Below are 27,778 nucleotides of genomic sequence, written 5' to 3'. Positions count from 1 at the left end.
TAGCTTGATGGCCATGAATATGATCAGCAACGGTGCCGTTGGAAATGTATTCATACACAAGAAGAAGTTCATGGCATTGGCGTGAAGTGCAGCCATAAAGGGAGACAAGATTCTTGTGGCGCAATCGTGTTAGGATTTCAACTTCATTGATGAATTGTTCTAGTCGTCTATAGTTGTGCCCATATAAGCGCTTGACTGCAATTTCCCTCCCATCATGGAGTTTGCCTAGTTGAGAAAAATAGCATGTCAGGTCTTTCTTTTTTATTTTCACATATTTTTCTTTACCCTTTTGTTAAGAAATTTTATACTGTGATCTAGAAATTGATTCAATGAGTTAGTCACCTTACCATGATAAACAGTTCCGAATCCTCCACTCCCAAGTTCCTTTTCAACATGAAAATTATTGGTGGCTTTTTCAAGTTCATTGTAAGAGAAAACAGGGACTCTAAAGTAGACACTCCACCCCTCCACTTCTGATCTTGAGGATGGATCAGAATATGTATTCCTTGATAGCAGGTTTGAAGAAGGATATTTTTTCTTGTAAAGGTTCCAGAAAATAAAGAACATGATAATCATGAAGAAGACTGCGCATCCAACAGCTAAAGCAGAGAAGGGAATTGGAGTTAAGTTCTGACTGAAGGGCAGCAATGGAGGAATTCAAGAGATATAAAATTTTTCTAATGAAAGTCACAAAGGAACTTATGGGAAGAAATTTAAATATTGACAACATCTTTTGTGGGTCATGTGACGTTATCCTTATTAACCATCATTGTATTTAAGGCACAAGGCCATCTTCTAGGATTATAGTAGTGGAGAAAATGGACCCAGTAACAAAACTTATAGCAGAAACAGGAGAAATTATTTTCGCATGAAATGATACAATCAATGTCAACAAGAAATATGATTGAAGATGTATCTTACCTAATGGTATCATCACTTTGTTGTTGTTTTTATTCTCTGCAACAGCAGATAAATACAAAACTGTTGTTAGTTTCAACAATGAAGAAAGAAGTGACAGCTTTAAATTGGCATCCGTTGAAATCTTAACAGTGTTAGAGCAATTACATCAGCTCGTGCATAAATTTCCGTCTATTTTACACTTAAAACGTACTTTTTCTATTTTACACCATCACTTTTACAAAACATTCACATCAGTTTATCTATTTTACAAGATATTTCAATAAAATATTCACTCTTCTCAATTTTTTTATTATTTCCCTCAACTACCACTTTATATACGCGCGCCCTCTCTCTCTCTCTCTACCCATTTTTTGATTTTTTGCTCTCTCTCTGTACCCATCTCCATCCATCTCTATACTCATTAGCTCTCTGTACCCATCAACTCTCCCCCTCGGTCAGATCTCCCTAGCTCCGATCAGGCAAGACCCATCTCGGTCAAGCTCCGTTCAAGCAAAAGACCCACGAGCTCCGATCGTTCCACAAGCACCGATCAAGACGAGCTCCAGCCAAGCACTGATCAAGACCCACGAGCTCCAGTCAAGCACCGGTCAAGACCCACGAGCTCCAATCAAGCACCGGTCAAGACCCACGAGCTCCGATTTGTCTCTCTGTTGGTTTGTCCGTGTGGGTTTGTTTGTGTGTGAGTGTGTTTGTGTATCTCTATGTGGATGTGTTTGTGTGTGGGTGTGGGTGTGTTTGTTTGTGTGCATCTGAGGAGAGGAAAATTGAGTTCGTTGGTTGTGCACAAAGAAGAGAGAGAAAAAAAAGGTGCGAACGGAAATTAATAAAATAACATATACACATGCTACAGTAACTGTGCATATATGCATGGTTATTGTAGCAATTGTGCATAAATGCATAATTATGCACAAGCTGGTGTGGGAGTTTTTTTGCTCAAATTGTGTAAAAGTAGTTAGTTTTTCTATTTTGCACAATTATGCCCAAGCTGATGTAATTGTTCTTAGGCAAAGCACTTTCAAAACCAGTTCAGACATACCCGATCATAGGTTTCACTGAAACTAAGTTATTTCTATCACTCTCATAACCTAAATTTGAAACTACTCCAAATCAACTAAAGCTATCGCTGCGGAGTGGATTAAGGCATGGAACAGAAATAGTAGCAACACATGTATTAGGATCAACTTCAGCATAAAAAATAAATAAAGGAGTTCATACCCATGTTCATGAATGGACGTGTGTGCGCAACAAAACATTTTTGTGTTATTCCAATGTCTATACCTTTTCCTTCTTTACCATGACAACTGCTACAATCATCATATACATGCAATTCAAGGTCGAACTCAGCAATTAAATTCAGTTCATCTTTATGTGAAGTCTCGTTTACTGGCAGCTGAATATATAAACATCCTGAAGGAGAACTCTGAGAAGCCTCGTTTGAAGGACTATAGTAGAAATCATAGTGATCTCTGCAGGTCACGTTTTTAAAATTTCTATGGGTAGTACTATAAAGAGCGCGATTGCATTTGAATAGGGTCCGACTGGGTGTGGTGAGTTTAAAAGAGATAAATGGAGAGTTGGGAAAAGCAAAATTGTCTAAACTCTCGCATTTATTGGTTTTCAAGTATTCCGAAAGCCAAAAGTCCTTGACACGGATGTGTTGTGTGGTGTTAGTGTGAGAGATGTTTATAACTTCATATAGTCTTTCACTCCAATGGTCGGCCAGTGGCAACTTGATCATTGGATGTGTTTCGTCACACTCTACTTGCATTAAACTGCAAAATGGGAATAGGTGTGGGACTTCGGTGAATGGGAAGCTAATGTTACCTAATTTTCCACATTGAAAGGGCAGACAATATGGGTGTTCTCGCTTTCCTCCTTCTTCTTCAGCTGAGTGAAGCAGCGCGAGGTGTGAGAGAACAAAAAAAGCAAACAGAGAGACAGAAACCATTCCAAAATTCTCGATTCACAGGAAAAAAAAAAAAAAAAAACAAGAATCTATTATTCTAAAACAAAAACAACGTATTCGTATGACTTATTTTCTCGTTTCTTCACCATATAACATGTAGTTTCTCTGATTAACACTCCAGTTGACTCGGTAGTGGGATACGAAGACCTGTGAAACCAGACTGACTTTAGAGCAAGGTGGGGTAGCCATGTGAAGCATGGTCTGTGCCTACTGGGAAGTTTCCTACTCATCTTCCCCATTGACCAACAACATAAAGAGATTTGACTCCTTCAAAACCTCTAATAAATGCTCAAAAAATTGGGAAAGGAAATCTTTGCGGCTGGTTTGAACCGTCAACTAGTCCATGAAGTACGAGTTGCAGTGTTGGCTCTCTAATTCTCGTGTATAATTTTTTTTTTTTTTTTTTATGAACGAAAAAGAGCCTTACGCGTTATTTGACCTGACCTTTTTTTTTTTTTTTTGAGAAAGACCTGACCTACTTGACTCCGCAGATTTCATAGTTTGAGGCACTGTTTGGTACTCAACATCTCTGCCTGATGTACAATTCGAATCAGGCAACTCCTAGACTTGCTAGTATGACTCAGTCCAAGATTCTTACTAATGCATCACACGCTTGAGTCAATTTCCCGTAGAGAATAGAATGGTGAAGGAAAATTAGGATAGAAGGTTTGAAATTTCAAAAGATTAAAAAAAAAAAAATTAGCATTACGCGTCTCTCATAATTAAACAAAAAGGTTTGCTTTATGGTATACTACAATTTTTTATAAGTTAAAGGCTATGTAACTGAATTGAAACATTCTATGCACAAAATACTTGGGGATTTAGAGGAGAAAATATTCGAACGGTAGAGTTAGCAACATATTGTAATTATCTCTTTCTTATAAAAAAAAAAAAAAAAGATATTTTGTAAAGTTTACAGGATTTGCGAAAAATAGGTGGAAACCCGTTTAAAAGAGTTCAAAAAATTTTTGGCATCTTCGAAAAAATCATAACGTGGTGGGCACTACAGGGACATAGACATGTCTTCTGGTCCATTGTCACTTGTGAAGTAGGAGACGGGGTAAACGGACCGTTCTGACAATGGAACACAATTTATGGTGAAATATGTGAATACTTCTATTTCAGAGTTGTTTCAAATTTTCCGTAGACTCTTGTCTCTCTGGGTATTTTAAACAAAACAAAGATAATATTTAAAAGTGAAGATAATATGATGAAACATCATCCACTTCTCATTTCTTAATTAAATATTTAAACGTGTGCAAAAGAAGCAAAAGCATGTTGCATATTCCAAATAAAAATGATACAAATCATGAGCTGGGCTTTAATTTCAAATGTAATTCATCGCTTTTTCTTTTCTCACAATTTCCCATCAACCAAACAGTGAAAAAATAGCAAAGTAATAATATCATTATCTAAAAGAGGAAAAAAAGGCATGTGAAATTTGAGATCTCATTTTTTTTATAAAAAAAAAAAATGGAATGTATGAGACTCCAATCTACCAAATTACCAAATCATCAAATTATTGTAGCAATATTACTATTTAAATGGGGAAAAAAATCAGCAATACAAAAAAATACTGGCTTAGCTAAATCATAAAGTTTCATCCAACCAAATCAAGACATTCCTCAATTTTCATACAATGCCAAGTCCATCTTAGGCTTGAACTTAAACTGATTTCATTTGTTTAAGTGTTGCATAAAATTAAATTTGTTTGTCTCAATATGATTCATTGAACATCAAAGAAAAAACAGTAATCTTAGTACAATGCTAACTATTTTAATATTTGCTAAGAGCACTAACATCAGTTGAACTATCCCAAATGCCATTTTAACACACAAAAATTTATTTTATCTATTTTGTCACACAATTTTAAAATAAACTCTACATCAAATGTTATATTTTAACGATACTTCACATTAAAATAAAATAAACTAATAAAAATTTCATTTATTAATTTCTCTAAAAAGCCTCTCTCTCTCTCTCTCTCTCTCTCTCTCTCTCTCTCTCTCTCTCTCTCTCTCTCTCTCTCTCTCTCTCTCTCTCTCTCTCTCTCTCTCTCTCTCTCTCTGTGTACTTAAAACTAGAATCCAACCACCATCTTTCTTCTCTCTACTCTTTGAAAAGCCATCCACCACTTCTCTTCTCTCTACTCTCCATATCATATATAAATGTATGATAGGAGAGAAAGAAAGGAGAAAGAAAAAAGAGAGTGACAAAGAAGAGACTGGAGAAGAAAAAAGAAAGAAGAAAGAGAGAGGAGAGAGAAAAAAAGAAATTTTTATTATAGCATTTGTGATTGTACCGTTCCAAATTTGGAACAGTAATATTCACCCATGCCAAATTATTTGGCATTTAGGACACCTCATGTGAGAGGTTTTTTGGTGTGCCAAATGTCAAATATTTGGCACACTTAATGATAGTGCTCTAACAGTTATTATAGTACATATACATCAATGAGTCTTGTATCTCTAAATTTTGAAGCACTTAATTGATGTAGCCTTAGAGTGTGTTTGGTTGGTGTGAATTTTAGGGATGATGGAAAGAAAATGAGGAGGGAAACTTTTCGAAAAGTGTTTGGTTGGGAGGGGGAGAGGGAAAAGAGATGGTGGGGTCCAGGTGTTTTCTTCCTAGGCCAACCAAAATGCTTTCTCCCTAAAATGGGGAGAAATTTTTTGGGGAGGGGGGGTGGCGCTGGGGGAGGGAGAAAAACTCAATGTGGGCTGACCAAAATGCCCATGTGTACAGTATATAAGTGTGCAGTTTTTTTTTTTTTTTTTTTTTTTTGCTTTTCTTGTACTTGTCAGTAGTGTTTTATTTTTATTTTTTATTTTTTTTTATGCTCATCTTCCTTTGGCTTGTGCTATTTAATTATTTTTTTTAAAGTGTCCATACAAAAAAAATGCTACTTTTTTTTTTTTTTTTTTTATTTAATGGGGACATAATTGTAAATTTATACCATTTCATTTTCTATCCTCTCATTTTTCTTCTTAACCAAACATGTAAGTTTTCTATCTCTTCACTTTTCCACCTCCCAACTAAACACATATGGGAGAAAACTATCCTCCCATTTTTCTATCCTCTCCCCAATTTCTATCCTCCCACTTTTCCACTCCTTCAACCAAATAGACCCTTAATGTAGTAGTAGCTCTTGAATAATGTAGTCGAGTATAACAGACTTTTTATCAAGTATTTTTTCTTTTTGGCCTCTTGCTTGACATTTTTTTCAGCCTCCTCTTCTGCAAGCTTCTCCCCAATAAGCTTCTTGTGTGACAACAACACCAAACCCTACAAAGCAAGCAAACATTTGTGTACAAATTCCAGATATCAAAACCTTTTAAAAAATACAAATGAAACATCTGGAAAAATTCCTTGAGAAAAATATCAACATCTTTTTTGGATCTTAAATAATAAAACTTTAAAATACGACCCTAGGCATCTGTTTATTCACTTACAAGAAAAGTAGCAAAAGTTACAAAGAACAATATGTCAAGCACAGATTATTCTCATATCATGTCATTGGCACAAACCTTAGGCTAAGAAATCACTCTTATATTGAGTCATTGACATAACCTCCTTCACTCTTTGGAGCATAAGGAATCATATCTTCGAACTACATAAACTAATAAGGATGTGCAATTTAAGGGAGTCCAAATCTTTTGTCTTACTCTTTTTGCTCCACTATATACTCCACAAATTAAAACATGCCATATGTCCATCTAATTTATTAAAAGCTAAGTTTATGCCTTCTATTATTTCAATTTTCTAAAATAAATAAATAAATAACTCATCATATTTAGGTAATTGAAATAATAGAAGGCATAAATTTAGCATTTAATAAATTAGATGGACATGTGGCATGTTTTTATTCGTGGAGTATATAGTGGAGCAAGAAGAGTGGGATAGAAGATTTGGACTCAATTTAAGGCTGCTCTACTTTCTCCTTCTGCACCTTATAAAATACCAAAAATACCCAACTTCTTAAACTGAAGTTGTACAATGCAACATAGAAAGTAGCTATGGGCCTATGGCTTTTCTGAATGTTATATTGTCACAAATGAATTGCCACGATGTCACACAACATTAATTTGTGCCTTTTAAGATTCCTAATTCTTATGAGTAGTTTGTCTCCATTTGATACATTTTATTTCATAATGCTGAAATTTTCTTCCACTTATAGTTCTTACTACTTTAAATATTTGTATTACTTGGCTGGAGCTTCATTTTGGTAAACAGAATGTGTCAAATATTGTAAATCATTCCATGTTTTCAGATTATACCTGTTCCTTTTGCCACTCCAAGATCTATAGCAATTATTTATTTATTTATTTTGTTGTAAAAAAGAAAAAGAAAGAAAAAAGAAGAAGTCCACAAATAGGCTTTGCAAATTGCTATGCCTTAACTCTTACTACATCATATTTGCCTTGTTCTTCCTTATTCACTGTCACACATTTTTTCCCCTATATCAATATTCATAAACCAAAAGTATAAAAAAAAAAAAAAAAAAAATTCAAATTGAAGTTTATATGACATCCCAAAGCATTAATAGTGAAACTAAAACAATTCCTAAACTTAACACATATAAAACAAAACAAAGAATCAAACAAATCACATCAAACCTATTTTATATTGATGAACACAAGGAAATCAGTAAGGCTAAATGTCTCGGGCATTGATCTGTGTTACTTGGAATATCTTGAAAAGATGAACACAAAGTCAGAGGAGACCGGGGAAGACCTGCCAAGAATCCTCCGATGGTAAAGTTAGTATTTTCGGAATACCAATTTGTATGGAAAAATGTCTGAATGCCTTACCTTCCCGTAGAAGAGCCCTTATATAGTGCTTTTCTAAGACAGTTACCTCTCCTACCATTGTGGAGTTCGGAGGATTCGGAGTTAACTTCCATAACCATCAAGGAAGTTATGTTTTGTGGGGTCTGTCTTCCACAACCGTTTATTGGGGGAGTGGTTTGTAGCCTGACAGGAAAAAATAAGTAGCTTCAACATGTTCAGGACGCAGGGAGTTCGTCCAACCGACTTTGTGGACTAACAAGCTTAGCTTGGACGGATAAGCTGCATGCCATCCATCATTTCCTTAGGACGAGCCATATGGACGAGCTTAGGAGTTGGCGTTTTTTATAACACCATCATATATATATATATATATATAAAACTATTATATTAAATCTAGAATTAGGCTTAGATGTGATTATTTCTAACTATTATTTTGAATTAAGATATTTTTTCTTGCTATTATTTCAGTAAATCATAACTATATGATTAAATATAGAATTAGTCTATATAGTAAAAAAGTATATCATATTATCATAATATAGGTAAATAAAATAAAGCATTGACTCCGCGGTGTAAAGATAGCATGACTCTTCATAAATAATCCATTATGTTTAGAGTTAGAAGGCCTAAAAATTAATTCAAAAGGAACAACCATGAATTCTTGTAACATATATTATACATAAGGTGCGGATAAATAATACAAATAATAGGGTATAATAGAGCAATATAAAGTATAAACTTCTATGACCTTGTGGTGTGCAAAGAATACTTTCTTGGGTGGTTACAATACACGAATACTACTTCCTCCAATTTTGTTAAAAACCCATGTGAAGCTTCTTTGTTGATCTTTTTTCATAAATACTAATAGGGGTGTCCAAGTTTGACCCGCCCAAACCGTCTAGGCCAAATCGAAATCCGTTTGACCTGATGTCAGTGACGGTTGGTGACAAGTCTCCACTTCTAGGAACCGAAACCGGCAGGTTGATTTGCGGGTCTTCACATGAAAAATTGAGTCCAACCGACCTCCCCTCCAAAATCTTGGCGTTCATCACCCTCCCCTTCTCTCTCAAATGCGAATTGGATGAGCTCTGTCAAGATCTGGTAAGATCTCTATGAGATCCAACGAGACCGTAATGAAGTCGTTTGAGATTTGGCCAAATCTCAACCAGATCCAGCCATAACTCAACTAGCCAAATCTCCATCGTCGTTTAAGATCACTACTCTTCATCAGTTTCGATCGAAACCAATTGCCATCCACTTGAATCGAAACTGACTCGACTAGTGGTTTTTGACAATCGGTGGCAGTTAGCTACTCTACCACTCGAAGTTGTCGGGTAGGTTTTGGGTTGGGCATAAACCTAACCCATGGACAACCCTAACTACAAATGATGGGCCATACAATGATTTGTTCTATTTTCCTTTCTAGAGTACACTATGTAACCTCTATGTAACCTATGGTGGCATAAACCCCTTTATTTTTCCATAAGAAAACAAAACAAAAAACACTCTGTACAATTTTGGGGTTTGCACAAAAGCAATTTATAAAGATGACATGAACTTACTCCCCACTCCCATTTATTAATTAACTAATTACTTATCATTTGAGGTCAAGAGAGTCAAGGCTACATCCTAGTGAAAGGATCAACTGCAGAAAATGGAACCCTTGGCCTAATGACTACATCAAACTGAACCATTCACTAAGTTCATATGATTAAATATCAATTTTTGATACAAGGGTTTAACAACTTATCATGCACTCAGTGGAGCTTCCAAATGTGTATAATACAAATGTGTAAGAGTGACTTTTCAGGGAATGCCCCCCATACATACTTCACAGCTTCAGCATTCAATAAAACCTGAATCATCAATTTATCATAATTAAATCTTGCAAGAAGAAACAAGGTGGTAAAATTATGCCAACAAACAAAACTCTGTTATAATAGCTTTGACACTCAATACACATTGTCAAGAGCTTCTCAGTGATCATCTTCAAAACACAACCAACTGCAAGCTAACAGTAATTTCCATGGCCTAGGGCAGTATTAGACTTTTGGGTGGAATATGACTCGGGCAGAGCTTTTTGTCCACCACCAATAAATTTAAGCTGGATCATATGCTTTTAAGAAAGAAGAGAAAGCCTTTTGTCTAAAGAAGAATCCTGATTCCTGCCTATAGCATCTTGTGTTTTCTTTTGGCTCTGAGTCTAGCAGAACATCAATATTCTCATTAAGACTTAGTTTTTCCACGCAATGTTGTTCGAAAATAAAAGATGGCCAGATATAAATTCCCCTGCACACTTCTTGTTAGTGAGTGTCAGTCATTCCATCTGTGGCTTGACAATGTTGCTAGCCTTATGCTTCCTCTCACAAGCTAGGTTCATACTTGTCACTATGTCTTCCTCATCCATACTTGTTAACACAAACTTTTTGTTAATTCCACACATTGTTTTTCTTCTAATGATACTGCCTGACTCAACAAGAATTTGAATCAGCACTAACTGTTAATATTGGTGATTCAGCTGGTACGGATACTTTTGGATTACTCTGTTTCCTCTTCTTTTCATTTTAACACTGCTTATTTAAAGCTTGATCAGCCTTGGAGACGATTTTTGAGACTGTAAACCCTGCAACTTCAAAAGTATGTGATCTATAAGGTATTAAAGAATTGCGAAGCGCAACATCAACTCCTTTATAGGTCCAAACACCTAAGACTGCCTCTCCTTTAAGTCCTACAGCAAACCAACCCAGACCTGAAGCAGCAACATCCACAGACACGGATTTCCTTTCTCACCCATTTCCCAAGCTCTTCAACTCGTTTCTCCCCAATTGGTGGCAGAAGCAAGGGGAAATTCACATTGATGTCACGATTGGGATCAGCAAAGGTGAACTTCTTCTTGTGTATGAATACATTCCCAATGGCATCGTTGCTGATCATATTCATGATCATCAAGCTACACCAGGTTCACTCACATGGCCAACTCGTATGAGCATTGCTATAGAAACTGCTAGTGCATTGGAGATGAAATAAATTTTCTTTTTTTTTGTTGTATGTGGTAGTGTGGTTTTGAAGGCTGCTGTTTATTATTATTATTATTATTTGGGAATCAAAATACTTTATCCAAAAAAAAAAAAAAAAACTGTCAAGAAGATTCATCCTTAATTATGTTGTATATTATTATTGTAATATTCCAAATTGTGCGAATTTTGTATTATAAATGTTGTGTAGGCTTATGATAAGTTCCACATCAAATATAGCAATATAACAATAAGACTTTTTTTATTTTTATTTTATTTTAATTAATTCTTTTAATATAGAGAAATAATATGTTTACAACATTTTCATAATAAATACTATTTTGTAGATATCAAGATCTGACTTTCCTAGATATAATCTTAGATATTCATGTTTAAATTTTAAAATTTTATTTTATTTAAAATTTAAAATAGAAGAAATTCGCTTGCTTCTAATGCTACAATGCACTAAAAGAGGAACACAATAAGGAATCAAGAATTTGTGCGCAATACCATAAGTTGAGGCATTACAGGAATGTGAAGGATCCAACGGTGGAGAATTGGCTGCCGGATTTCGATTTTGATCACAAAGTTGGGAGGTGGTTGGCTTCGATGGGAGGGACGTGGTCGGTGGTGTTAATGGTGGTGGATGCTACAGATTTCGATGGCTCGTTTCGGAGGAAGGTGGCGGGGCTGGTTTCGGAGACGATTGAGGAGAATTCGGAGGTGTTGAAGCAAGGGAAGTCAGGGAATTTGCCGAGGATGGTGATGGTGGTGACCAAGATTGATTTGTTGCCAACTGAGTTGTCACCTACGAGGTTGGAGCATTGGGTGAGACAGAGAGCTAGGAAGGGTGGTGTGGCAAGTAAGTTAACGAATGTGCATATTATCAAAGGCAAAAGAGTGCTGGTAGTGCAGCAAGTCAAGCTGTTTCACCAGCCGTCACACCAGAGCAGCTTAGACAGTCACACAATGCAGCAGCTAGGGCACCAGAGCAGCTCAGACAGTCACACAGTGCAGTAGCTAGTGCAGAGCCTGAAGGGTCTAATAGTCATCAAGGGATTAAGCCTCGTGCTACAGAGATAAAGCTGTTCAAGATGTGTTCAAGTCTGTCTAAACGACAATGTAGTTTAGCTAATACTTGAACAATAAACGATATGTAGTTTTTGTAAATAGAGTTAGTTAGTTTAGTCAAGCACGTGTCATAGTTTGTTATATTTGTTAATTTGTGTTCACACGTGCATCAGTCTGTTAAGTTAGTTACAGAGTTGACCTCTTAGCTTGTATATATATATATATATATATATAGGGATTTTATTCAATGAATGAGATGAGCAAATCAATTTTCACCAAATCAATTTCCTCACACATATGGTGAGTACAGTGAGGGAATGTGTGGGCAATAGGGGCACAGAATGCCGGTAAGAGTACACTGATAAATTCGATTGGGAAGCATGTAGGAGAAGGAGGAGGGAAGATTACACATTTGAGAGAGGCGCCAGTGCTAGGGACTACATTAGAGTGGAGGGGAAGCTGTTTGACACACCGGGGCTTTTGAATCCTCATCAGATCACCATGAGGTTGTCGAGGGAAGAGCAAAAGCTTGTGCATATTAGCAAGGAGTTGAGGCCGAGGACTTATAAGATCAGGGGTTGTTTTTGCTTGAACGTTAGCCGTTTGATTTTGTATATACTTGATCTGTTTATTTAAAGGTTGTCTGGTTTTTTCATGTTGAGAGTCATGACAAGAACATTATGCACTGCAATGCCTTTAGAATCAATCGGCTGTTATGAGAGCTGTTGGTTTTTAGATGTTTAAAGGTTCTAGATTTTTGAGCAGGGAGAGGCATTTTAGTTGGGTAGCTTAGTTCAAACTTTATAAGTATGAAGTAAAAAAATGATGTTTTTACTATTGTTCAACTGAGGAGCTGAAGAGGTGAAATTAGATATGACCGAATGATGCAAGCACGAGAGTCAAAGATGTTGCTTAATTGAGTTGAGTTATGTCTTTTTGCTTTTGTAGAATTCAAGGTTTTCAATCAGTATTAGACTGTTGTGCATTCGTTAAATATGGGTCAAGGTCTCATTTTTACATCAATCTTTTGATATCTGTAGAGGAACAGCAAAGGTTGTTACCTAAAGTTGCAGTTTGGTGTTGCATTGCCTACTTACCGGTGACTTCTTCGCTTTTATTCTCAAACAGCAGTAAGGAACTTTTTTTTTTTAATATATATATATTTTTAAGGCTTACCATAAATCATTTGATCAGTTAAAGTTGATTCATGCCAATTCCATGTGAAAAGATTATGAGGTGGAAAGGTTGCTGTAAAATCATATGTAGTTAGATTACCTGATCACCGCAACGTAAAGGATTTTCTTCTTTTTCCTTAGCACAATCAAATGTTACGATATATGGTCATGGATTTGCCTGACTAGAACTTTGATTGGGCTGATTGTATTCTTTGCACTGAGTGTGCCTTATTGGGGTTTATTTGGTGAGAGTGAACCAGAATGATCTTCTCTGCAAGACTTAATGTAATTCTTAAATGTTCGAGTCTGTTAATACTAGGATTAGTAGAGTTAAAAAAATATTTTGCCCTTTGCAATGTATATTTTTTGTGTTGGAAGGAGAGTGAATTTATATTTGGTATTTAACTTTCCTAATGATTGTCCTTTTCTGCATCTGCTTTTAGCTTGTTATTTTACCTGATTAGGGTTAAGAAATATACTTTGATTTCTCTTGTCATTATGTCACGTGAGAGCAACATTTGATTTGTCTTGCACCCCAGGCAACAGCATACCAATCAATTCTTTACAAAAAAAAAAAAAAAATGTTTCTAGCTTTTAAACAGAGATGCTGATGCTCAATGTTATTTGATTAGTTTTGTAATAATTTTTTTTTCCATCGAGTTTGAGCTCGAATGCGCCTCCTCCCTTATAAGAACAGGATGATGACTGATGAATGAGTTAGGTGCCAAAATTCACAGTTTCAAAGATAGTTTGTTGTTTGATGGTTCTAGAAGTTTAAACTATCTGGTCCAGTCTTGTTGTTAAAAATGAAAACACTGACCTCAACTATTGAATAAGTTGGTTAATTCTATTTTCTTATACTGGCCTTGTTGAACGGTGCCATGGGGAATGTATTCATACACAAGAAGAAGTTCATGGCCCGAACGAAATATTTCTTTATTTTTACCATACACTCAAATCAATTATAAAACTAATATTAAAAAAAAAAAAGCAACAACAAAACAAATCATTATTTTTTGACTCTAAAAAAAGGAAAAAAAAAAAAAAAGGAAAATCTTGAATCTTACTACTTTTTCCCATTTGTTTCCCTAAAATTTAGTTTTAGTTATAACTAGTTGAAGTCCATGCAACATGGTTTTGTTCATAAACTTATTAAATATATAATTTATTTGAGAAAAAAAATGTGAATCTCTACAGATAGCATGGGCAGCTATTATTTGTAATTTTTCTCAATGTTGTTTTGAATAAACACACTAATAAAGTCTCTTAGAGTCGAATAGGAGATTTGTAGTTCAAATTTTACTTATACCAAAAACTAATTAGTGTCTTAATTTGATGATAAAGAATAATAATTATTAATGGATGTCATAACTAGGGTGAATTTTTATTGTACCTATAAATTAAAAATATAAAAGAGTTGCTTCAGCAAATATACATCCCCTGAAAAAAAGAAGGTGTTTTGATGGGTGACACTCAAAAGTATGATTTTTATTTGAAAAATAGAACACAGAATCACACAAAGAATAAATATTTTTAGGTATTTTGGTAAATGTGCATCCCTCACATCTATATACTAAAAATATTCTGCTATGAACAAGAACAACCAAACAAGTGGATGAAAAGAAAATGAAATTTCAACTACTGACATTAGGGAAAATACTTAGGTACTCCCGGTATATGGTGAATACCTAAAAATTACTCTTGGCATTAGGTGTAGTGGACCTACTAGTCCAAAAATTGGTTACATCACTCGGTTACATCCTCGGGTAAAAGTGGCAGCCGTTATTCCTTAACACTCGAACCTCATCACGATCGGGTGAAGATGGTTGCTGTACATTAAGGATCCCAGCATCATCATATGCCATCTCTTGATCCTCATGCGCATCCTTACCACTTGGAATCTTCTTTAAAGCCTCCAATACCTCATCCATGGAAGGCCTCATTTCCTTGTCCTGTTGCAGACATTGAAAAGCTAACTTTGCAACCAAAATGGTCATTGTTCGAACTCCATCATCTGACTCAAATCCAAGATGTGGGTCGATCAACTCATGGAATGCACACTTTTCAATCTTGTTTACAGCTAATTTAGCCAAATTGATTTCATGCTTTTGCCTAAATATATCAATGGCTGGCAGTGATGATATGAGCTCCATGAGGACAACCCCAAAGCTGTAGACATCACTCTTACTAGTAAGCTGGTAGCATTGGCCATATTCCGGGTCAACGTAGCCTGGTGTTCCTTGAGGAGCTGTTGAGGCATGGCTGAGATCGTTAGGGAACAGCCGGGAAAGCCCAAAATCAGCAACTTTGACGCAGAAATTGTCATCAAGAAGGATGTTGTTAGTCTTTACGTCGCGATGTATGATGTCAGAAGCATGGAGGTAAGCCAATGCACTAGCAGTTTCTATAGCAATGCTCATACGTGTTAGCCATGTGAGTGAAGCTGATGTAGCTTGATGACCATGAATATGATCAGCAACGGTGCCATTGGAAATGTATTCATACACAAGAAGAAGTTCATGGCATTGGCGTGAAGTGCAGCCATAAAGGGAGACAAGATTCTTGTGGCGCAATCGTGTTAGGATTTCAACTTCATTGATGAATTGTTCTAGTCGTCTATAGTTGTGCCCATATAAGCGCTTGACAGCAATTTCCCTCCCATCATGGAGTTTGCCTAGTTGAGAAAAATAGCATGTCAGGTCTTTCTTTTTTATTTTCACATATTTTTCTTTACCCTTTTGTTAAGAAAGTTTATACTGTGATCTAGAAATTGATTCAATGAGTTAGTCACCTTACCATGATAAACAGTTCCGAATCCTCCACTCCCAAGTTCCTTTTCAACATGAAAATTATTGGTGGCTTTTTCAAGTTCATTGTAGGAGAAAACAGGGACTCTAAAGTAGACACTCCACCCCTCCACTTCTGATCTTGAGGATGGATCAGAATATGTATTCCTTGATAGCAAGTTTGAAGAAGGATATTTTTTCTTGTAAAGGTGCCAGAAAATAAAGAACAAGATAATCATGAAGAAGACTGCGCATCCAACAGCTAAAGCAGAGAAGGGAATTGGAGTTAAGTTCTGACTGAAGGGCAGCAATGGAGGAATTCAAGAGATATAAAATTTTTCTAATGAAAGTCACAAAGGAACTTATGGGAAGAAATTTAAATATTGACAACATCTTTTGTGGGTCATGTGACGTTATCCTTATTAACCATCATTGTATTTAAGGCACAAGGCCATCTTCTAGGATTATAGTAGTGGAGAAAATGGACCCAGTAACAAAACTTATAGCAGAAATAGGAGAAATTATTTTCGCATGAAATGATACAATCAATTTCAACAAGAAATATGATTGAAGATGTATCTTACCTAATGGTATCACCACTTTGTTGTTGTTTTTATTCTCTGAAACAGCAGATAAATACAAAACTGTTGTTAGTTTCAACAATGAAGAAAGAAGTGACAGCTTTAAATTGGCATCCTTTGAAATCTTAACAGTGTTAGAGCAATTACATCCGCTCGTGCATAAGTTTCTGTCTATTTTACACTTAAAACCTACTTTTTCTATTTTACACCATCACTTTTACAAAACATTAACATCAGTTTATCTATTTTACAAGATATTTCAATAAAATATTCACTCTTCTCAATTTTTTTATTATTTCCCTCAACTACCACTTTATATACGCACGCCCTCTCTCTCTGTACCCATTTTTTGATTTTTTGCTCTCTCTCTGTACCCATCTCCATCCATCTCTATACCCATCAGCTCTCTGTACCCATCAACTCTCCCCCTTGGTCAGATCTCCCTAGCTTTGATCAGGCAAGACCCATCTCGATTAAGCTCCGTTCAAGCAAAAGACCCACGAGCTCCGATCCGATCAGGCAAGACCGAGATTGCCCATCTCGGTCAAGCTCAGTTCAAGCAAAAGAACCACGAGCTCCAATCCGATCAGGCAAGACCCATCTCGGTCAAGCTCCGTTCAAGCGAAAGACCCATGAGCTCCGATCCAATCAGGCAAGACCCATCTTGGTCAAGCTTCGTTCAAGCAAAAGACCCATGAGCTCCGATCGTTCCACAAGCACCGATCAAGACGAGCTCCAGCCAAGCATCGATTAAGACCCACGAGCTCTAGTCAGGCGCCGGTCAAGATCCACGAGCTCCGATCAAGCACCAGTCAAGACCCATGAGCTTCGATCAAGCACCGATCAAGACCCACGAGCTTCGATCTGTCTCTCTGTTGGTTTGTCCGTGTGGGTTTGTTTGTGTGTGAGTGTGTTTGTGTATCGCTGTGTGGATGTGTTTGTGTGTGGGTGTGGGTGTGTTTGTTTGTGTGCATCTGAGGAAAAAGAAGATGAGGAGAGGAAAATCGAGTTCGTTGGTTGTGCACGGAGAAGAGAGAGAAAAAAAAGGTGCGAACGAAAATTAATAAAATAACATATACACATGCTATAGTAACTGTGCATACATGCATAGTTATTGTAGCAATTGTGCATAAATGCATAATTATGCACAATTATGCACAAACTGGTGTGGCAGTTTTTTTGCTCAAATTGTGTAAAAGTGGTTAGTTTTTCCATTTTGCACAATTATGCCCAAGCTGATGTAATTGCTCTTAGACAAAGCACTTTCAAAACCAGTTCAGACATACCCGATCATAGGTTTCACTGAAACTAAGTTATTTCTATCACTCTCATAACCTAAATTTGAAACTACTCCAAATCAACTAAAGCTATCGCTGCGGAGTGGATTAAGGCATGGAACAGAAATAGTAGCAACACATGTATTAGGATCAACTTCAGCATAAAAAATAAATAAAGGAGTTCATACCCATGTTCATGAATGTGTGTGCACATCAAAACATTTTTGTGTTATTCCAATGTCTATACCTTTTCCTTCTTTACCATGACAACTGCTACAATCATCATATACATGCAATTCAAGGTCGAACTCAGCAATTAAATTCAGTTCATCTTTATGTGAAGTCTCGTTTACTGGCAGCTGAATATATAAACATCCTGAAGGAGAACTCTGAGAAGCCTCGTTTGAAGGACTATAGTAGAAATCATAGTGATCTCTGCAGGTCACGTTTTTAAAATTTCTATGGGTAGTACTATAAAGAGCGCGATTGCATTTGAATAGGGTCCGACTGGGTGTGGTGAGTTTAAAAGAGATAAATGGAGAGTTGGGAAAAGCAAAATTGTCTAAACTCTCGCATTTATTGGTTTTCAAGTATTCCGAAAGCCAAAAGTCCTTGACACGGATGTGTTGTGTGGTGTTAGTGTGAGAGATGTTTATAACTTCATATAGTCTTTCACTCCAATGGTCGGCCAGTGGCAACTTGATCATCGGATGTGTTTCGTCACACTTTACTTGCATTAAACTGCAAAATGGGAATAGGTGTGGGATTTCGGTGAATGGGAAGCTAATGTTACCTAATTTTCCACATTGAAAGGGCAGACAATATGGGTGTTCTCGCTTTCCTTCTTCTTCTTCAGCTGAGTGAAGCAGCGCGAGGTGTGAGAGAACAAAAAAAGCAAACAGAGAAACAGAAGCCATTCCAAAATTCTCGATTCACAGGAAAAAAAAAAAAACAAGAATCTATTATTCTAAAACAAAAACAACGTATTCGTATGACTTATTTTCTCGTTTCTTCACTTTATAACATGTAGTTTCTCTGATTAACACTCCAGTTGACTCGGTAGGGGGATACGAAGACTTGTGAAACCAAACTGACTTTAGAGCAAGGTGGGGTTGCCATGTGAAGCATGGTCTGTGCCTACTGGGGAGTTTCCTACTCATCTTCCCCATTGACCAACAACACAAAGAGATTTGACTCCTTCAAAACCTCTAATAAATGCTCAAAAAATTGGGGAAGGAAATCTTTGCGGCTGGTTTGAACCGTCAACTAGTCCATGAAGTACGAGTTGCAGTGTTGGCTCTCTAATTCTCGTGTATAATTTTTTATTTTTATTTTTATGAACGAAAATGAGCCTTACGCGTTATTTGACCTGACCTACTTTTTTTTTTGAGAAAGACCTGACCTACTTGACTCCGCAGATTTCATAGTTTGAGGCACTGTTTGGTACTCAACATCTCTGCCTGCCTGATGTACTATTCGAATCAGGCAACTCCTAGACTTGCTAGTATGACTCAGTCCAAGATTCTTACGAATGCATCACACGCTTGAGTCAATTTCCGTAGAGTATAGAATGGTGAAGAAAAATTAGGATAGAAGATTTGAAATTTCAAAAGATTAAAAAAAAAAAAAAATTAGCATTACGCGTCTCTCATAATTAAACAAAAAGGTTTGCTTTATGGTATACTACAATTTTTTGTAAGTTAAAGGCTATGTAACTAAATTGGCACATTCTATGCACAAAATACTTGGGGATTTAGGGGAGAAATATTTGAACCGTGGAGTTAGCAACATATTGGGTGGGTTTGGATTTAGTGTTTGCTGAATCTGCGTCCACGTTTTTCCTTTTTTTTTTTTTTTTTTTTCACTTTCACGCGTTTAAGGAGAGATAGATTTTACTGTTCAGAGACAATTTTCATTGTTTATGCACTGTTTCATCATTGTTCACGTACTGTAACAATACTGTTCACGTATTTAAAAATATTAAAAATGGGTCCACGGTACTTTTCATACATTTAAAAATTATTTTGCTACTGCATTTTCAGTTTTCAGTTTTCAGTTTTTAGTTTTCAGTTTCAGCAACAATAAGTTTAATCCAAACAGACCCATTGTAATTATCTCTTTCTTAAAAAAAAAAAAAAAAGAAATCTTTTGTAAAGTTTACAGGAGTTGCCAAAAATAGGTGGAAACCCGTTTTAAAGAGTTCAAAAAAATTTTGGCATCTTCGAAAAAATCATAACGTGGTGGGCACTACTGGGACATAGACATGTCTTCTGGTCCATTGTCACTTGTGAAGTAGGAGACGGGGTAAACGGACCGTTCTGACAATGGAACGCAATTTATGGTGAAATATGTGAATACTTCTATTTCAGAGTTGTTTCAAATTTTCCGTAGACTCTTGTCTCTCTGGGTATTTTAAACAAAACAAAGGAATGGGTTTATCTTTCTTTCGGTGTATTGTTATATTTCTAGTTCATGGGCTTTCTCTGTTCTGCGAGAGTGAAGATAATATGATGAAACATCATCCACTTCTCATTTCTTAATTAAATATTTAAACGTGTGCAAAAGAAGCAAAAGCATGTTGCATATTCCAAATAAAAATGATACAAATCATGAGCTGGGCTTTAATTTCAAATGTAATTCATCGCTTTTTCTTTTCTCACAATTTCCCATCAACCAAACAGTGAAAAAATAGCAAAGTAATAATATCATTATCTAAAAGAGGAAAAAAAGGCATTTGAAATTTGAGATCTCATTTTTTTTATTAAAAAAAATGGAATGTATGAGACTCCAATCTACCAAATTACCAAATCATCAAATTATTGTAGCAATATTACTATTTAAATGGGGAAAAAAAATCAGCAATACAAAAAAATACTGGCTTAGCTAAATCATAAAGTTTCATCCAACCAAATCAAGACATTCCTCAATTTTCATAAAATGCCAAGTCCATCTTAGGCTTGAACTTAAAATGATTTCATTTGTTTAAGTGCTGCATATAATTAAATTTGTTTGTCTCAATATGATTCATTGAACATCAAAGAAAAAACAGTAATCTTAGTACAATGCTAACTATTTTAATATTTGCTAAGAGCACTAACATCAGTTGAACTATCCCAAATGCCATTTTAACACACAAAAATTTATTTTATCTATTTTATCACACAATTTTAAAATAAACTCTACATCAAATGTTATATTTTAACGATACTTCACATTAAAATAATATAAACTAATAAAAATTTCATTTATTAATTTCTCTAAAAAGCCTCTCTCTCTCTCTGGACTTAAAACTAGAATCCAGCCACCATCTTTCTTCTCTCTACTCTTTGAAAAGCCATCCACCACTTCTCTTCTCTCTACTCTCCATATCATATATAAATGTATGATAGGAGAGAAAGAAAGGAGAAAGAAAAAAGAGAGTGACAAAGAAGAGAGATTGGGGAAGAAAAAAGAAAGAAGAAAGAGAGAGGAGAGAGAAAAAAAGAAATTTTTATTATAGCATTTGTGATTGTACCGTTCCAAATTTGGAACAGTAATATTCACCCATGCCAAATTATTTGGCATTTAGGACACCTCATGTGAGAGGTTTTTTGGTGTGCCAAATGTCAAATCTTTGGCACACTTAATGATAGTGCTCTAACAGTTATTATAGTACATATACATCAATGAGTATTGTGTCTCTAAATTTTGAAGCACTTAATTGATGCAACCTTAGAGTGTGTTTGGTTGAGTGAATTTTAGGGATGATGGAAAGAAAATGAGGGAAACTTTTCGAAAAATGTTTGGTTGGGAGGGGGAGAGGGAAAAGAGATGGTGGGGTCCTTGTGTTTTCTCCCTAGGCCAACCGAAATGCTTTCTTCCTAAAATGGGGAGAAATTTTTTTTGGGGGGGGGGGGGGGGGCGCTGGGGGAGGGAGAAAAACTCAATGTGGGCTGACCCAAATGCCCATGTGTACAGTACATAAGTGTGCTGTTTTTTTTTTTTTTTTTTTTTGCTTTTCTTGTACTTGTCAGTAGTGTTTTATTTTTATTTTTTAATTTTTTTTATGCTCATCTTCCTTTGGCTTGTGCTATTTAATTTTTTTTTTAAAAGTGTCCATACAAAATTTTTTTAATAAAAAAAATGCTACTTTTTTGTTTTGTTTTATGTAATGGGGACATAATTGTAAATTTATACCATTTCATTTTCCATCCTCTCATTTTTCTTCTTAACCAAACATGTAAGTTTTCTATCTCTCCACTTTTCCACCTCCCAACTAAACACATATGAGAGAAAACTATCCTCCCATTTTTCTATCCTCTCCCCAATTTCTATCCTCCCACTTTTCCACTCCTCCAACCAAATAGACCCTTAATGTAGCAGTAGCTCTTGAATAATGTAGTCAAGTATAACATACTTTTTATCAAGTATTTTTTCTTTTTGGCCTCTTGCTTGACATTTTTTTCAGCCTCCTCTTCTGCAAGCTTCTCCCCAATAAGCTTCTTGTGTGACAACAACACCAAACCCTACAAAGCAAGCAAACATTTGTGTACAAATTCCAGATATCAAAACCTTTTAAAAAATACAAATGAAACATCTGGAAAAATTCCTTGAGAAAAATATCAACATCTTTTTTGGATCTTAAATAATAAAACTTTAAAATACCACCCTAGGCATCTGTCTATTCACTTACAAGAAAAGTAGCAAAAGTTACAAAGAACAATATGTCAAGCACAGATTATTCTCATATCACGTCATTGGCTCAAACCTTAGGCTAAGAAATCACTCTTATATTGAGTCATTGACACAACCTCCTTCACTCTTTGGAGCATAAGGAATCATATCTTCAAACTACATAAACTAATAAGGATGTGCAATTTAAGGGAGTCCGAATCTTCTGTCTCACTCTTCTTGCTCCACTATATACTCCACAAATTAAAACATGCCACATGTCCATCTAATTTATTAAATGCTAAATTTATGCTTTCTATTATTTCAATTTTCTAAAATAAATAAATAAATAACTCATCATATTTAGGTAATTGAAATAATAGAAGGCATAAATTTAGCATTTAATAAATTAGATGGACATGTGGCATGTTTTTATTCATGGAGTATATAGTGGAGCAGGAAGAGTGAGATAGAAGATTTGGACTCAATTTAAGGCTGCTCTACTTTCTCCTTCTGCACCTTCTAAAATACCAAAAATACCCAACTTCTTAAACTGAAGTTGTACAATGCAACAGAGAAAGTAGCTATGGGCCTATAACTTTTCTGAATGTTATATTTTCACAAAATGAATTGCCACGATATCACACAACATTAATTTGTGCCTTTTAAGATTCCTAATTCTTATGAGTAGTTTGTCTCCATTTGATACATTTTATTTCATAGTGCTGAAATTTTCTTCCACTTATAGTTCTTACTACTTTAAATATTTGTATTACTTGGCTGGAGCTTCATTTTGGTAAACAGAATGTGTCAAATATTGTAAATCATTCCATGTTTTCAGATTATACCTGTTCCTTTCGCCACTCCAAGATCTATAGCAATTATTTATTTATTTATTTTGTTGTAAAAAAGAAAAAGAAAGAAAAAAGAAGAAGTCCACAAATAGGCTTTGCAAATTGCAATGCCTTAATTCTTACTACATCATATTTGCCTTGTTCTTTCTTATTCATTGTCACACATTTTTCCCCCTATATCAATATTCATATACCAAAAGTATAAAAAAAAAAAAAAAAAAAAATCAAATTGAAGTTTATATGACATCCCAAAGCATTAATAGTGAAACTAAAACAATTCCTAAACTTAACACATATAAAACAAAACAAAGAATCAAACAAATCACATCAAAACTATTTTATATTGATGAACACAAGGAAATCAGTAAGGCCAAATGTCTTGGGCGTTGATCTGTGTTACTTGGAATATCTTGAAAAGATGAACACAAAGTTAGAGGAGACCGGGGAAGACCTACCAAGAATCCTCCGATGGTAAAGTTAGTATTTTCAGAATTCCAATTTGTATGGAAAAATGTCTGAATGCCTTACCTTCCCGTAGAAGAGCCCTTATATAGTGCTTGTCTGAGACAGTTACCTCTCCTACCATTGTGGAGTTCGGAGGATTTAGAGTTAACTTCCATAACCATCAAGGAAGTTATGTTTTGTGGGGTCTGTCTTCCACAATCGTTTATTGGGGGAGTGGTTTGTAGCCTGACAGGAAAACATAAGTAGCTTCAACATGTTCAGGACGCTGGTAGTTCGTCCAACCGACTTTGTGGACAAACAAGCTTACCTTGGACGGATAAGCTGCATGCCATCCATCATTTCCTTAGGACGAGCCATATGGACGAGCTTAGGAGTTGGTGTTTTTTATAACACCATCATATATATATATATATAAAACTATTATATTAAATCTAGAATTAGGCTTAGATGTGATTATTTCTCACTATTATTTTGAATTAAGATATTTTTTCTTGCTATTATTTCAGTAAATCATAACTATATGATTAAATATAGAATTAGTCTATATAGTAAAAAAGTATATCATATTATCATAATATAGGTAAATAAAATAAAGCATTGACTCCGCGGTGTAAAGATAGCATGACTCTTCATAAATAATCCATTATGTTTAGAGTTAGAAGGCCTAAAAATTAATTCAAAAGGAACAACCATGAATTCTTGTAACATATATTATACATAAGGTGTGGATAAATAATACAAATAATAGGGTATAATAGAGCAATATAAAGTATAAACTTCTATGACCTTGTGGTGTGCAAAGAATACTTTCTTGGGTGGTTACAATACACGAATACTACTTCCTCCAATTTTGTTAAAAACCCATGTGAAGCTTCTTTGTTGATCTTTTTTCATAAATACAAATAGGGGTGTCCAAGTTTGACCCGCCCAAACTATCTAGGCCAAATTGAAAACCGTTTGACCTAACGTTAGTGACGGTTGGTGACAAGTCTCCACTTCTAGGAACAGAAACCGGCAGGTTGATTTGCGGGTCTTCACATGAAAAATTGAGTCCAACCGACCTCCCCTCCAAAATCTTGGCGTTCATCACCCTCCCCTTCTCTCTTAAATGCGAATCGGATGAGCTCTGTCAAGATCTGGTAAGATCTCTATGAGATCCAGCGAGACCTTGATGAAGTCGTTTGAGATTTGGCCAAATCTCAACCAGATCCGAACATAACTCAACTAGCCAAATATCCACCGTCGTTTAAGATCGCTACTCTTCATCAGTTTCGATCGAAACCAATTGCCATCCACCTAAATCGAAATTGACTCGACTAGTGGTTTTCGACAATTGGTGGCAGTTAGCTACTCTACCACTCAAAGTTGTAGGGTCGGTTTTGGGTTGGGCACAAACCTGACCCATGGACAACCCTAACTACAAATGATGGGCCATCCAATGATTTGTTCTATTTTCCTTTCTAGAGTACACTATGTAACCTCTATGTGACCTATGGTGGCATAAACCCCTTTATTTTTCCATAAGAAAAGAAAACAAAAAAACTCTATACAATTTTTGGGTTTGCACAAAAGCAATTTATAAAGATGACATGAGCTTACTCCCCCCTCCCATTTATTAATTAACTAATTACTTATCATTTGAGGTCAAGAAACTCAAGGCTACATCCTAGTGAAAGGATCAACTGCAGAAAATGGAACCCTTGGCCTAATAACTACATCAAACTGAACCATTCACTAAGTTCATATGATTAAATATCAATTTTTGATACGAGGGTTTAACAACTTATCATGCACCCAGTGGAGCTTCCAAATGTGTATAATACAAATGTGTAAGAGTGACTTTTCAGGGAATGCCCCCCATACATACTTCACAGCTTCAGCATTCAATAAAACCTGAATCATCAATTTATCATAATTAAATCTTGCAAGAAGAAGCAAGGTGGTAAAATTATGCCAACAAACAAAACTCTGTTACAATAGCTTTGACACTCAATACACATTGTCAAGAGCTTCTCAGTGATCATCTTCAAAACACAACCAATTGCAAGCTAACAGTAATTTCCATGGCCTAGGGCAGTATTAGACTTTTGGGTGGAATATGACTTGGGCAGAGCTTTTTGTCCACCACCAATAAATTTAAGCTGGATCATATGCTTTTAAGAAAGAAGAGAAAGCCTTTTGTCTAAAGAAGAATCCTGATTCCTGCCCATAGCATCTTGTGTTTTCTTTTGGCTCTGAGTCAGCAGAACAGCAATATTCTCATTAAGACTTAGTTATTCCACGCAATGTTGTTCGAAAATAAAAGATGGCCAGATATAAATTCCCCTGCACAGTTCTGGTCAATGAGTGTCAGTCATTCCATCTGTGGCTTGACAATGTTGCTAGCCTTATGCTTCCTCTCACAAGCTAGGTTCATACTTGTCACTATGTCTTCCTCATCAATGCTTGTTAACACAAACTTTTTGTTAATTCCACACATTGTTTTTCTTCTAATGATACTGCCTGACTCAACAAGAATTTGAATCAGCACTAACTGTTAATATTGGTGATTCAGCTGGTACGAATACTTTTGGATTACTCTGTTTCCTCTTCTTTTCATTTTGACGCTGCTTATTTAAAGCTTGATCAGCCTTGGAGACGATTTTTGAGACTGTAAACCCTGCAACTTCAAAAGTATGTGATCTATAAGGTATTAAAGAATTGTGAAGCGCAACATCAACTCCTTTATAGGTCCAAACACCTAAGACTGCCTCTCCTTTAAGTCCTACAACAAACCAACCTAGACCTGAAGCAGCAACATCCACAGACACGGATTTCCTTTCTCACCCATTTCCTAAGCTCTTTAACTCGTTTCTCCCCAATTGGTGGCAGAAGCATGGGGAAATTCACATTGATGTCACGATTGGGATCAGCAAAGGTGAACTTCTTCTTGTGTATGAATACATTCCCAATGGCATCGTTGCTGATCATATTCATGATCATCAAGCTACACCAGGTTCACTCACACGGCCAACTCGTATGAGCATTGCTATAGAAACTGCTAGTGCATTGGAGATGAAATAAATTTTCTTTTTTTTGTTGTATGTGGTAGTGTGGTTTTGAAGGCCTATATATTATTATTATTATTATTTGGGAATCAAAATACTTTATCCCAAAAAAAAAAAAAAAAAAAAAAAAACTGTCAAGAAGATTCATCCTTAATTATGTTGTATATTATTATTGTAATATTCCAAATTGTGCGAATTTTGTATTATAAATGTTGTGTAGGCTTATGATAAGTTCCACATCAAATATAGCAATATAGCAATAAGACTTTTTTTTCTATATTTTAATTAATTCTTTTAATATAGAGAAATAATATGTTTACAACATTTTCATAATAAATACTATATTGTAGATATCATGATCTGACTTTCCTTGATATAATCTTAGATATTCATGTTTAAATTTTAAAATTTTATTTTATTTAAAATTTAAAATAGAAGAAATTTGCTTGCTTCTAATGCTACAATGCACTAAAAGAGGAGCACAATATGGAATCGAGAATTTGTGTGCAATGCCATATGTTGAGGCATTACGGGAATGTGAAGGATCCAACGGTGGAGAATTGGCTGCCGGATTTCGATTTTGATCACACAGTTGGGAGGTGGCTGGCTTCAACGGGAGGGACGTGGTCGGTGGTTTTGATGGTGGTGGATGCTACAGATTTCGATGGCTCGTTTCTGAGGAAGGTGGCGAGGCTGGTTTCGGAGACGATTGAGGAGAATTCGGAGGCGTTGAAGCAAGGGAAGTCGGGGAATTTGCCGAGGATGGTGATGGTGGTGACCAAGGTTGATTTGTTGCCAACTGAGTTGTCACCTACGAGGTTGGAGCATTGGGTGAGGCAGAGAGCTAGGGTGGGTGGTGCGGCAAGTAAGTTAACGAATGTGCATATTATCAAAGGCAAAGAGTGCTGATAGTGCAGCAAGTCAAGCTGTTTCACCAGCTGCCACACCAGAGCAGCTTAGACAGTCACACAATGCAGCAGCTAGTGCACCAGAGCAGCTCAGACAGTCACACAGTGCAGTAGCTAGTGCAGGAGCAGATAGTGCAGAGCCTGAAGGGTCTAATAGTCATCAAGGGATTAAGCCTCGTGCTACAGAGATAAAGCAGTTCAAGATGTGTTCAAGTCTGTCTAAACGACAATGTAGTTTAGCTAATACTTGTACAGTAAACGATATGTAGTTTT

General features: G+C 35.9%; 2 protein-coding genes across 7 annotated transcripts in view; both read right to left on the bottom strand.

Moving 5' to 3' along the window:
* The window catches only part of LOC126720279 (LEAF RUST 10 DISEASE-RESISTANCE LOCUS RECEPTOR-LIKE PROTEIN KINASE-like 1.1), an 87,886-nt gene that overhangs the window by 818 nt on the left and 59,290 nt on the right, over window positions 1-27,778 (bottom strand). Inside the window, exon 7 of one of the 6 annotated variants that reach the window (XM_050422641.1) lies at window positions 14,740-15,380. The exons of 2 other annotated variants lie outside the window; for them this stretch is intronic. In XM_050422641.1, coding sequence (XP_050278598.1) covers window positions 14,740-15,380 — 641 coding nt within the window. The remainder of the gene's footprint in view (window positions 1-14,739; window positions 15,381-27,778) is intronic. 3 more of the 6 variants (XM_050422635.1, XM_050422620.1, XM_050422627.1) reach the window with 3 other exon arrangements.
* LOC126720361 (uncharacterized) lies at window positions 79-18,574 on the bottom strand. The gene is made up of 3 exons (XM_050422730.1): window positions 17,829-18,574; window positions 15,734-16,343; window positions 79-225 (listed from the first exon to the last, which is right to left on the bottom strand). Exons 1-2 carry the CDS (start codon window positions 18,496-18,498, stop codon window positions 16,162-16,164), a joined length of 852 nt encoding a protein of 283 aa, XP_050278687.1. The 5' UTR covers window positions 18,499-18,574; the 3' UTR covers window positions 79-225; window positions 15,734-16,161.

Source organism: Quercus robur, chromosome 1 (assembly GCF_932294415.1).
Source record: "Quercus robur chromosome 1, dhQueRobu3.1, whole genome shotgun sequence".
NCBI lineage: Eukaryota > Viridiplantae > Streptophyta > Magnoliopsida > Fagales > Fagaceae > Quercus > Quercus robur.
This window is presented reverse-complemented; position numbering and strand designations above follow the sequence as displayed.

Bases quoted from the DNA above. Each gene is read 5' to 3' on its own strand.
- LOC126720361 (XM_050422730.1), bottom strand. From the start codon at position 18,498: ATGGCTTCTGTTTCTCTGTTTGCTTTTTTTGTTCTCTCACACCTCGCG. The intron at 16,344-17,828 runs GTATAGACATTG...CTGCTGTTTCAG, and splicing joins TCATGGTAAAGAAGGAAAAG to AGAATAAAAACAACAACAAA.